Source organism: Vigna unguiculata, chromosome 3 (assembly GCF_037176805.1).
Source record: "Vigna unguiculata cultivar grain cowpea cultivar isolate G323 ecotype 2 chromosome 3, ASM3717680v1, whole genome shotgun sequence".
Classification (NCBI taxonomy): domain Eukaryota; kingdom Viridiplantae; phylum Streptophyta; class Magnoliopsida; order Fabales; family Fabaceae; genus Vigna; species Vigna unguiculata.
The window spans coordinates 59,039,663-59,053,475 of record NC_140794.1 but is presented as its reverse complement, the minus strand read 5'-3'; the positions used below and the strand labels follow the sequence as shown (position 1 = coordinate 59,053,475).

At 30.0% G+C, this 13,813-nt stretch overlaps 1 protein-coding gene across 1 annotated transcript; it reads left to right on the top strand.

Moving 5' to 3' along the window:
* Nucleotides 1–5,851: 5,851 nt before the first annotated feature.
* On the top strand, nt 5,852–8,541 carry LOC114176104 (uncharacterized). The gene is made up of 2 exons (XM_028061036.2): nt 5,852–6,236; nt 6,375–8,541. Exon 2 carries the CDS (start codon nt 6,584–6,586, stop codon nt 8,276–8,278), a length of 1,695 nt encoding a protein of 564 aa, XP_027916837.2. The 5' UTR covers nt 5,852–6,236; nt 6,375–6,583; the 3' UTR covers nt 8,279–8,541.
* Nucleotides 8,542–13,813: the final 5,272 nt, after the last annotated feature.

Genomic DNA, 13,813 nt, shown 5'->3' with positions numbered 1-13,813 from the left:
TGCCATGCATTATGTGCATGCACATGTTACCTAAATAGAAAATTAACAGGGAGGGATAGAAAGTCCAATCATGTATAGTATATTTATTATTTGAAGCATCATATTCTAATGCTACCCTTTTGCATATGAAGCTTCTTCTTCTTCTTCTTCTGCTTGTGTGTGTGTGGATCATCCATTAGAACAACAAAAGTATGGACAAAAACAGCGAACGAGAATACTAAGTTGCCGGCAAAAGGAGGCACAAAATGAAGCAATTACAGTGAAGTTGTTTGAGTATGTTAATGAAGGTGGCCGGCTTGAAGAATGAAAAAATGCCGGCACTTACTTGGGTCTTGACCCTTTTAAAGGTAATGTGTGAGCATATAATAGTGAGAAAATGAAGAGGAACTAAGATCCAATGCACCCTTTGTCTTAAAATAAGAAGGCACTCACAAGTCACGATGCTAGACAGCTTGTACTACTTCTTTATTCAGAATCTCTCAATGAATTAACCATGCCTAATCTTATTCAGATACCCTTTTCTAATTATAATTCAACTCTTGCTAATCACATCTACATCTACTTTTCATATATAATATTTTAATGGAAAATATTTTATCTCCCTTCTCTCTGTTGGAATGATTAGGTTAGGTCAGATACGGTGCGCATGAAATTTAGTAGACATGTTTGTAATTTTGGGTTTTGAAAATAAAAAAATTTGTTTGACACCGTGTGAGTGTGACGACCATTTGATAATTTATATAAAGATAAAATAATTTTAACAAAAATTAATTTTTATATTTTAAAAAAAAGGAGAAAGTAAATAATTATGAAGGATAATGTCAAATGGTAGTAAAAAAAGAATAGTGTCAAAATATTAACATCCTTTAAAAATATATAAGATATGTTGTTTTTTATTTTATTTATATATTTTTTCAATAGAATAATATGTGAGAATATAAAATATTTAAAATATTTTGTATGTGAAAACATATTTTAAAAAATTGAAATATTCTTACAAATTAATTTAAATAAAACAAATATTAAGCAAATATTCTCCCTCACACACTTCTAGAATGGAGGTTGAGTTTCTATGGATGTCTATTTTTATCTAAAAGGAAGTATGGTATCAAGATTTTTTAACAATAAGATATTCTTCTTTGTTACTCTGAAATCTAACACCATATCCTTTCGGTAAAAAAAAAAGCATTGGATTACATTCATTTGTGTTAGTTATGAGACAATTTTTTAAAAGTTATGCATTTTTCCTGTCATGAAAGTGCTTAAAATATAGAATTCAAGGATTATGTGTAAAAATGTACTACACTCTTAAACAGTAAAATCATTCTTATTAACTTACCAATAGTAATGAAATTTTGTATAAGCTATAAAAAAGCATATATCCTAAATGACTTCCTTTTAAAAATTGAGAATATTTAAACTTTAATGTGATATATGTAGGATACAAAATTTAAAAATAAGTTACTTTTAATAAAGCTAGCAAAAAAATTTTTTTTTTTTATTGTTATACAGAACAGTCCTGTTTGAATCCACACGACAAAAAATACCAAATTTTTTAATTTTTCTTTGGTTTCTTAAATTTTTTATATTTTCTCAATTTGAATACTTCAACGTATTTTATTTAAATAATTCTTACATTTTTATTTTATTTTTAAAATGATTTTATTTATCGTGAAGTCTTAGTTTGACATAGAAAATTTAAATATCATATGTCTTATTTGTAAGCGTTCATCACTTAAAATAAAAGCAAATTATTAAAATGAATAAATAGTACAGTTAAATATAAATGTATATTTTGAAATTTAAAATATTTTCCTTATATTTAATTCTTACATATTTATTTTATTTTTAAATTGATTTTATTTATTGTGAAGTCTTAGTTTGACATAGAAAATCTAAATATCATATGTTTTATTTGTAAACGCTCATCACTTAAAATAAAATCATATTATTTAAATGAATAAATAGTACAGTTAAATATAAATGTATATTTTGAAATTTAAAATATTGTCCTTATATTTAATTTATATATTTTTCTTTTAATAAACATATTTTTCTTAAAATTAATATTTTAAAATGAAAATACTTTTATATTAAAAACTTGAAATTTTAAATGCATAAATTAATGTTTTTATGTTTTTTTATCTCTAAGATAAATATATATTGACATGACTAACGAATTTTTTTTTCTTTTTTTCCAAACAAATTTTAACTTAAAAGGAATTTTAAAATTAAATTAAATACAAATTATCAAATCATAAAAACTTCGTTTTTAAAACTTTATTTTCACTTTAACTTATAAAAGTACCTTTTAAGTGAGAAAATGAAGTTAGACCAACATGGTCTAAGATTTTATTTCCTCTTATACGTGTAACTATGATTTTATTTCCAACGATTATTATATATGATAAATTTGTTGATTTTATACTTTTTTTTATTGGAAATGTCTGTAGAAAGCATTATGAAAATGCTTATTCTTCACCTGTACTGAGAACTTCATTCTTAACTTTTTGTTATTTTAAATTTATAAGAATCGAACATAAAAAAATTCATTAAAGAATTCAGAACTGTTTATACACACTATTCTTTTAGATTAACTCTTTAATTTCAAAAGTCTCAGCGTATATAACATATAATTTTATGCGATGTTTTAATGACAGTAAATGTATCTGACCTGGCTTTCATCGTTTTCACCTGCATTATGGATTCTCTGTTGTACTATGCATATGACACGTATGAATATAAAAAAAAAAAAAATCTATACATTCAAATGCTTTGAAGTTTTAGGTTAGAAGTAATTCGATCTCTGGATTGGACTTATGTGATATTTATATATATAATTTTTTTCTAGTAATTTTTATCTGAAAAAAAGTTATTAATCTTATTAGAGTCGATTATTCGTCATGCTAACCGTTTAGACGTTGTAACTAAGATCAGTTTAATTATATATTTTTATTAAATTAATTATAATATATTTATATCAGAATAAGGTTTTTTTTAATGTTTTATCAATGAATAATTTCAAAACAAAATATGCAGGTTGATAAAGTTAAAAGTTAGAAATTCAATTTAAGCATCTATTAAAAAGAAAAGAATTTGGATGTAAAAATTCGTGTCCATTTTCTCATTTTCTTGATAATTAGAATTAAATTTTATTGTTTTAAATCATTTTTAATAGTACAAAGAAAATATTTTTTTTCTAAATACATATATAATTTATAGAATTACGTTAATAATTATATTAATTATATTGATTACTTCAATACAAAAAAAATCAAAATTAAAAATAATTAAAATTTATTGGAAATAAAAAATATTTTAAAAAAATAAAATATCAACTTTATTATCTATTAAAAAAATATTCAATTAAATTAATTATAAATAATTTTTCAAAAAGAAACATAAAAACTGAATTTTAAACAAAATTATACATTATAAAAAAAATAATTTAAAAATAAATAAAAATATCTCATTCTTAAATTTATTTTAAAAACGTCTCTGAAACCCTTCAACTTATGCCACCCCAACTGATAACAACAACAAAATACAACACCATCACAACTATAATAATAATTAATTTATATAAGTCAAAGTTAAATTATATATATATATATATATATATATATATATATATATATATATATATATATATATATATATATATATATATATATATATATATATATATATATGAATGTCAACATACAGATAGGGTATGGATATTAGCTCTACCATACCCTATCTGTTAGGGATGACAAAGAAGGTCAGTCCGGCCTGTTTTCATTCGTAAAGTGCGGGTTAGGTTGGACCGTCCCACAATTTACTTTCGGGTTTATTTTTCTGTCCCGCATTTGTGATGAGTGAATTTTTTTTTTGTGTTGAGCAAAATACTTTTTTTTTTTAATAATAATTGATATTCATTTTCTATCGAAATAATTCCAATTAGTTTATAGAATCAAAGACAATAAAAATAACAACGAAGATTATAGCTAAAATACAATAGTAACATGTCACCTTACAAAACATCTACTTAAAAATGCATAAAAAGATATTTCATATTAAAAAACTAAAATCATTATCTTATATACAATGATTATACATAAACATAAACATAATAATAATAATAATAATAATAATAATAATAATAATAAAAGGAACTTAAAGAAATAATATGATGAATGATGTGAGAACTAAAAAAATAGAATATATAATTTTGTAAGCGGGCTAGCGGGCCAGTCCGCCCCGTCCCACCTTTAGCATGCGCGGGCTGCGGGTCTATGCAGAGTGGGTCATTACGGGCCAGCGGGTTCAACATCCTAACCCACCCCGCGTTTTTTTGTGCGGGTCAGCCCGCCTGACCCGTCCCGAATTGTCATTCCTACTATTTGTTAGATAAATATCTACCCCGTATTTGTATCGATATTTGTCAGTTTTCCGTTATCTGGGTACCCACCTAATTTTTTAATATCCATGGATATTCACGAGTACTTGTAGGTATGTACATAAAAATAAAAATAAATATTTAACAACATATTTTAATCGTAAATTCAAATAAAATACAATACAAAACATTCATAAATTTTAAATAATGTCCAAATAATTCATTTAAATAGTGTTGAATGAAAGTACAAAGAAATAATTTTTTTTAAAACTAATTGATAAAAAAATAACTCATTCAAAATCAATATCTTAATATTTTAATCATTTTTTTTAATTTAAAGTAGAGTATAGTGGATACGGGTATCCACGGATACGAATACTATGATACTCATACTCATCTTGTTAATACGCGGGTATTAAAAATACCCGTACCCACGAGTATTCATTCACAATGTTCATTTCATACTCGTTGCAAGTTTTATCCGTAGATACTTGCAAATACGAATTTTTTTGACATCCATATATATATATATATATATATATATATATAATTAAAAAAATTCATAACTTTAGTATTTTAAAATTTTAATTTAAAAAAAAATCTCAATAATTTACGTGAGTTAGACAGATATATATTTGTAATTTCTAATGAAAAAAAACATCACAACTGAAGTAAAGAATCTCATATTACATTTTGTAAATTTCAATGCTAACAGCAATTAGCAATTTATTACTCTCCACATAATAGAAAAAACGCATCACTGGTTTTCAGGGGGTGTGGGTGGGGACACACCAAAAATTTTATCCATTGAAAATACTCGAAATGACAACGACCCAAAATTATATGATTTTAATCATTTATGTGTAACGTCAATATTGGAAATCGATCCTTCACCAAATTATCATTTTTCTCATACTTTTATTTAAGAGTTTGTACGTGTGATATGAAAGAAAATTCAAAAACAGGAAACACCCAGACCCAACATGTTTGCCTTCAACTTAATTACAAGGCTGAATTAGCATTCTTTACTAATACATACTCCAAACAATTAAATGGCTTACAATTTTTATCCAACTTCTTACTCTGAAATGCAATTTCAGAGTCCACCTAACCAATTTAAACAATTCCTGTCATGCCAAGAGAATTTAGCTGTATCTTTGTTACCCTAAAAAAAAAAATGACATTTACAAAAATACTAATAATTAACAAACATTGGTGATAAAAATTGAATATTTAAGAGAAGGTGCATGCGAAGCGACTAAGGGGAATAAGAAGTTGAAAAATAGTTTTGGTTTACGAAAGTGCCCTCAAAACGTGCCTCCTCAATCAGCCAAAGAGAGAATCAGGAAACAGTGGGCATAGGAGCAGGCTTTGGATAGCATAGAGGGTAAGACTGGGCCCCACTTCTAAATCTTTTTCTAATCCTTCAAATAAAAACCATTCACTAATGGAAAGTCCAAAGAATAACGGCCGGAGGGTGGAACCTTTCACTTGAAGAGTGTGAGAAAGTGAGTGGTGGAAATAGCAATAGCAATAGCAATAACAATAACAGTAACAGCAACCATTTCATTTCCTTAATAGCAAGACAAAGGAAGGAATAGTTGGGGTTGGAGTTAGTTTTCGTAGGTTCCTCAGCTGTTGGATGCTGACGTGGACACATGCTCCGCCGTTGGATTAGGAGTGGAGTAGTATCATGAGTTGAGTACACGTGCTGCTATCCTCTTTTTTATCTTTGCTTCCATGCATGGATTTCTCCTCCAAATATAGTCAAGTGGAGAGAAGAGAGAGAAATCATCTCTCTCCCTGTTTTTCTCCTCTCTTCCCTTCTTCTTCGCCATCATCATTGCCAACAAAGGTAACACAACATACCACCACACCTCTTCAACTTTTCATTTTTTTCTTTCAAATTCAACTGACCAAAACAAAACCCTGCTTCTTCTTCTTCTACTACTTTGCTTTCCTTTGCTTCACTTCTCCTCTTTTTCTGCCTTAGATTTGCAAATTTTGTGGGAACTCCAACAAGATGCAGCTTTTCGCACTTTCACATCAATAATCTGATCTGGGTCTCGTTACTTGTACTTTTCTTCTTCTCTGATTGGCGTCACGAGATCGATGAATTCAGCATTCCTGGACACTCTCTGATTCCGCCTCCAATCAACACCCAACCAACCCTTTTGCTTCACTGATCCGTCACCGAATTCAATGGAAGCAGATCAAATTCAAGAATTCAAACACGCGTGCAAGTTCTGCGGCAAGTGCTTCCCTTGTGGCAGATCCTTGGGGGGTCACATGAGGTCTCATATCACCAACTTGTCGTCGGAGGAAAAAGAAAAGCTGCCGGCGAGGAAGCTTTTTTCGTCGTCTCTCAACAATGATGGAGACAAAGATTCCGAAGCTGCTGCAACCAACGCTGGCTATGGCCTCCGAGAGAACCCCAAGAAGACTTGGAGAATCTCGGATCATTCGAGCGAAGACGCTTTGGTGTTTGACAAGTTCTGCAAAGAGTGTGGCAAAGCCTTCCACTCTTGGAAGGCCTTGTTTGGCCACATGAAATGCCACTCCGAGAAAGAGAGAGTTTCTAACAGCTTGGAAGATCAAGATTCGTGGACTAATGCTAAGGTGGTCATGGATAGTCAGTCTGATAACGAAGCAACTGCTCCGAATAAGAGAAGAAGGTCCAAGAGAAGAACAAGGTACACCGTTGCTTCTGCTGCAGCAACTTCTTCGGTTGTGTCTTTCGCCAATCCTTCCTCTTCTCTCTCTGAGGTTGAGCAGGAGCAAGAAGAGGTTGCTATGAGCTTGATGATGCTCAGTAGGGACGTGAGTCCTTGGAGTGGTCCTCATTCTGTTGCCGAATCCTCTGACAACAACTCTGCTTATTTCGAAGCTCGATCTTCAGCTCGAACTAATCTGGTTGCCAAATTTGATGGCACCACTAACTTCACGCCTAACACAGCAACAATGATCAAGCAAAGTCATGATAAGTGGGAGGTTGGCAATTCGGAAAATCCCAACTCAATCAGAGGAAAGAGTTCACAGCGTTTGACTACTACTGTGGAGACTACTGAAAATGGATTTGGAGCGAACAAAAGCGTAGTTTCCAGTAAAGGATATGAAAAGGTCAACAACTCTGAGCTTCAGTATGTGTCTGCATTGGAGGATTCAGAAGGGGAACATGGGAGGAGCAGAGTCAATGAACCAGAATCAATTTTATCAAAGTCCGCTACTACCGGTAACAAGTACAATTCGATCAAGACAAAGTTTCTCGGTTCTGAATTGAAGTCAAATAAGAACTGTGTCGACAAGGCTTCAGAACCTGAATCAAGCAAGAACTCTCACAAGAGAGGCAAGTTTGAGTGTACCACTTGCAATAAAACCTTCCACTCATACCAAGCTCTCGGAGGCCACAGAGCTAGCCACAAGAAGATCAAGGGCTGCTTTGCTTCGAGAAATGAGAGCAGCGAAAACAGCATTGAAACTGATCTCTCTCCTGATCCAATAACAACCGAACGCAAGCTCATGAACAACACTGACCGTGAGTATCTGGGGGAACACCAACAGGGTGCTGGTTTTCATGATGAGGTGGAAAGAGTTACTGAGTCCAAGAAGAGCAAGGGGCATGAGTGCCCAATTTGCCTCAAAGTTTTTCCATCAGGCCAAGCCTTGGGTGGGCATAAGAGATCTCATATGACTGGTGGGTCTGAGAGTAGAAACTTTCAAACAGTTGTAGTTCAGGAACCAGTGGCAGAAATCAGGGACTTCCTTGATCTTAATCTCCCTGCTGCTACTGAGGAAGAAAGCAATAGTCATGCTGACTCTAACAGACCCTGGTGGGTAGTACAAGACAACCACAACCACAACCACAAGCAGGAGGCACTGGTAGGCCTGATCTTATAGCCAAAGGTGACATAGTGTATTCTATCGGTGCTGCTACTTCAGAGTGAAGATTCAAACTGTATAGAGATGTTTCTGCATTCATTTCATTAATTCTTTACAGGATATGTGTCTTCTTCTTCTTCTTCTTCTTATTCTTCTTCAGGGTATTCTGTTTTTGTTCAGATTTTTCAAGTAGCTCATAACACACTGTTCTCTTAATTTTATTTTCCTGGTGCCATATGTTATCGGTAGAACAATTTTCAGTTCAGAAAAGTTCAAGCTCACTGTTTTGGTTGTTTTTGAAAGTTCAAGAATTCTAACTGATGCATTTGAGAGAGTTAATTATATAATGATAAACTGGGAAGGTGAGATGTTTGTGGGGTAATTATTTATCTTGGCATCAAAGAGAAATGAATGAGGTGTTGAAAAATTGGGATAGGTAGCCGAAGGCATTACACATGAAGAGATAGAAAGGTAGATTTTATAATACACATAAAGAAGGCATGTGAGCACAAGGTGGTTGTTTAGTCACCTACCATAAAACCTGACCACCCATCTATCTGTTGTTTCCTTCTCTTTCTTGGCACACAAGTGGTGTGTGCTAATAAATCCTTCTCACTAATCACTATGTACACTCAGTAGCAAAAATCATAATAATTCATCAAGCTGGACCACTACTGTGCAACAAACTCAAATTACAACGCCACAAACTTGACGCAAAGTGCAGCTCTCTCTACCTAGCTTACTAAAAAATTCAACCAAACACTCTTTTCTTGTAGAATCAGCTCAAATTTCTTGTATTTTGGTCATGGAATGTGTTAATATAATGGCCATTTAAACATAATCAATTTTAGATCCGATGCTAGCAACGATTAATATGGTTTGTATAATCTAAATTTATTTCATTTTTAGTCTATTTGAAATTTATTTTATTTTTAATTGATTTGATTATTGATTTTATTATGTAAACGGTCTTTGTTGGCAAGAACATAGCGTTTGGTCACTTGCACTGTATGGCGGAAATCTTGTGTTTACTCGGTTTCAGTATCTGCCACATGATTCTGTTTACTGTTTTGTCAACTATGGCTAATAGACCGAAAGGAAAGCTATGCAATCTGAACAGTGCAAATTTGGTTCTTAGGTACAGCAACTCTAATGGAGTTGGTTTTGTTTTGAACTTAAAAAAGCATTGCAAGCACATTTCTTCAAACAAGGAAAGATTGCTTATCAATAAAAAGTTTATATTTTAATGATTAAACAAAATTAATTACGTTTATATATATAAACAAAGACCGTTTAAGGATTATATTATTGCAGTAAAATGTCTCTTGACTACTTCAATCTGTGGCATAGGTACTCTTATAAACGAAGGTTAAAATAGTTATTAAAAAACTTTTACGTTTTTTAAAAAAAATTGAAAGATAAAGTAATAAATCTAAAGTGGGTATAAAATTTTTTTGACAAGGTAATATTGATTATTTTATAGGGTTAAATATTCTTTTGTCCCTTAATTTTTAGTGAAAATTGGAATTAGTCTCTTCCAAACTTTGACTAAATTTAGTCATTTAACTTTAAAAACGTATGAATTTAGTCATTTTTAACCAAATTTTGTAAAGTTTATTTGACATTTTAAACGTGTTTTACACTAACATTTGAATTACTTAACTGTTTGACATATTTTTGCTTCAATATTAATTGAGAAACGTCTTTGAAAACGACAAATAACCCTAACAAACTTTAGTTAAAAAGATTAAATCTAAACATTTCTAAATATCAAAAATTAAATTAGTCCAAAATTTCAAAGAGAAACTAATATCAATTTTCACTAAGAGGTAAAAGATCACAAATATATTTAATCTTAATGTACAAATACAAGAAAAAATATATTTTGGAACACTAAAAATACTATTTTCACGACTCATTGTCAAAGATAATATAGTTATTAAAAAATATTTTTTTTATGTATAAAAAAATAAATTGAATGGTAAAATAGTAAATATAAAATATGTGTAAAAGTTGATTGGGTGTTAGAATACTAGGATCCTGAAAAGAAATGCACTCTGACATCAAAAGCTTTATATAATTTTACTTATATAAGATTAAGGGCTTACATATTTATCTTTTTATCTGTTCATTCAAATGTTGATTAGGTGGTATTAGCCTAGTAGTAAAATAAAAAAGTCAGTATGACATTTACTAAATAAAATTTGGTAATGACAGTTGTTGTTTATTTTTTAAATCAAAGTCTTTAAGAAGTCATTTGCCTTGCTCTTGTTTGGATTTGACTTCTATGAAATGAGTAAAAATAAAATAAATAATTTAATCTGTCAACAACTACTTATTTTGTTCTCCTTAAAACTGGTTTAACTTTAAAAAAAAGTACTATTCACAAGATAAATTGAACAACATTTAACTAATATTTTTTGGTTTCAAAATAATCATTAATTAGTGAAAAATAAAAACATTTTAAAGTGAATTATTTTGAAAAGGAGTGAATAATATATATGAAGAAAGTACATACTGGTAGTTCAGTTTTTGAATGTGCAATTGTCATAGCTACGATTAAAGTTGAAATTAAGAAAAAGCATGTCTGAAAGAAAGTTTGAGAAGAAACTTAATAGTGTTACATTATTAAATTGTTGTATCCACGTAGCAGAGCCTTACATCACCCAAACTGGCTTAAGGGAAAACATAAAAGTGATTTGAAAATAAAGAAGATAAAAGTCAGTTTTGGATCGAGAAGGGCTAAAATAGTTGCCACCTCGTCAACTTAGTTTATTTATAGAGTCAATGGGATTGGTTTGGAATAGTTTGATTCCTGAGAACATCATTAGTGGTATTATTTAATAATATCATTAAGGTTTAACAAATAATCAAAATGAAGGTTAAGATCAGATGCACTCTTGATCACACTGTGGTAGGTGTCGTGAAAATAAACAACAAATGATTAGTTCAGCTTTTATTGGATCTTGAGTTTTCAATTTCTATTACTTTATTAAGGGTCACAAAAAACTGAGAGAGAAAAGTCTGAGCTAAAACTCTAGAATATGCGCTGTTCATCATTAAAAATACTTTCTTCGCCTTGCTTCGGATTGTATTTGTGTCTCAACAATGTTGTTTTATTATCTTAAAACAATGTCATCATTGCCCAATGAAATTATTCTGTATCCTTAGTAGTTTATTATAGTTGGAAATTTAAACGAGTCTCTCTATATTTCGGGTTAAAAATAATGATAGTTGTGTTGTTAATATTTTTTTTCTACGTTGGTTTTACCTAGGAAAATAATATTTTAACATATTTTTTTTTACCCACTTTTAACCTATTATTTTAATTACCATTAGATCATCTTTTTTTGATTTTTTTTAGTGATGTGATGTAATGATCTAATGGTGATTGAAGTGGTGGGTTAAAAGTGAATCAAAGAAGTGGATTAAAATATTATTGTCCTTACTTAAATTTGTCGTTGAATTCTATTTTATGTGACAAACACTTTTTACTGATATGAAGAATTATTGACTCTAATATTATTGGAAGATTTATTATAAAGATATCACAACGTTATTGTAAGTTTAACATGACATTATTTTTAATTCAAAAATCTTAAAATAACGAGTTTCTAAATTTTTCTTTTTATAAATTAGTCAACTTTTTTATTTATACAATATGAAATTTAAAGTAACTTAATTCTAAATTATTATATGTACCAATGAAGCACAGAAAATTCATCCACAAAAAAGATTTGTATAACTAAAAATCGGTATTCTTGTATGGTACCTATTTTTGAAAGTCTTACATTGATTAAAGATAAGATCAATTTAAAATATATATAAGTAAGTGCAAAATTCATCTTATAAGTCAGTTTGGTAAGGTTGAGCTAGACATAAAATTTCACTTCTTAACATGGTATTAGAGTTATTGATTATAACTATCCTAATGTTTGTTGGGTATATTATTACATTCACGCTCGAGATATACATATCTCGATGTGAGGGTGTGTTGAAAATCTCACGTCGATTAAAAGATGTGATCAATTTAAAATATAAGTGAATACAAACATCACCTTCTAATTCAATATTGTAAAGTTGAACGAAATTTAAAGTACACTTCTTCTCTCAAGGATTTTTTATGTAGAAGAATTGTTAAATCATTAAAGCAGTTTATGTAGTTGGATATTGTAAATTTGCAATGCCATTCCCAACTCATGTTTGACAAAAACAAAACTGGGTTATTGAAAATGTAGGTGATGAATGTCACGGCTAAGTTCTGGTCAATGTTAGTTTCCATGACATCGTACCTACACCTAACAGGGACAACAACACAACTACGCCGTGATTCCCCACTCTGATGAAGTACTTATAAAGTATGATTTATTATGTCTAATTAAATCCATGGACATGGTAACTGAAAGCATGCACAAAAGTCCTTCTATTTGAGCTATTCTTGCCTTATTAGTGGACTCACTTTTCAGTTCTTGATGTTGGAAACAACATTATTTCCTCCATCTTCATTATTTAGCTATGAGGAATTTGCTCATGCATAAACTAATTTCTTGTGTTCCACTTCCAACTTATATATATCAATATCTATTTTCTGAGATTCAAAGTAGTGTGACAGTAGGCTATTATGCCTAATAAAATGGTTGGGAGATACATGATTAATTATCCATTAAAATTCAAAGCAATCAATGAATAAAATTTACTAAATTTTTAAGCAACTATCTTTATTATCATGTGGCTTCCATTTTCAAGAATTTATTATCTTTTCCCTCTTTAATTTAATTCTATTGTCCAAGTGGGGAAAACTTTCAGCTAAAAAGAAAAGCAAAATGCTAAAAGGTGCATGAAACCAACTTAGACCTACACCATGCTTAGCTTAGCTTAAACAACATTTAATTATGGACCACTTTCTCTGGATTTTTGTAATTTAAGCCCAATGCTTTAGGGTCTATTTAGGTTGGGGTGGGTTAAGAAATTGGAACCGGGGTGTGTATTAATTGGGTGGTTGAACATGGAAAGTAGGGGTAAAAAATTATTCCTGAACATTCCTTCGATGTAAGGAAAGGTATAATTAAAAAAAAAAAAATCGTTTGTCATATTTCCCTTCATGCCTCTTTAGTCATTTTAACCTTTTTTTAAGGGTTAAATATATTTTTGTGCCTTAACTTTCAGTAAATTTTAGAGTTAATCCATTTCAAAATTTTGAACCAATTTAGTCTTTCATCTTTCAAAATACGTGGAATTAGTTCTTTTAATCAAATTTTATTAGGTTTATTTGATGTTTTGTATGCATTTCAGGATTGTATTTAATTTGTTGATACTGTTTGACACATTTTTGCTTTAATGTCAAGTCAAATATTGTTTTGAAACGCGCTTGAAATGTCAAATAAACTTAACAAAATTTGATTACAATGACTAAATTCACGTATTTCGAAAGTTGAAGGACTAAATTGGTTCAAAACTTCGAAATGGACTAATTTCAAAATTCCCTGGAAGTTAAGGGACCAAACACATATTTAACCCTTTTTTTAATAATTTGTGTTTTAAAAGTTTAAAAAT

What these genes read in the sequence shown, in the direction of transcription:
- LOC114176104 (XM_028061036.2), top strand. Translation starts at nt 6,584, where the DNA reads ATGGAAGCAGATCAAATTCAAGAATTCAAACACGCGTGCAAGTTCTGC.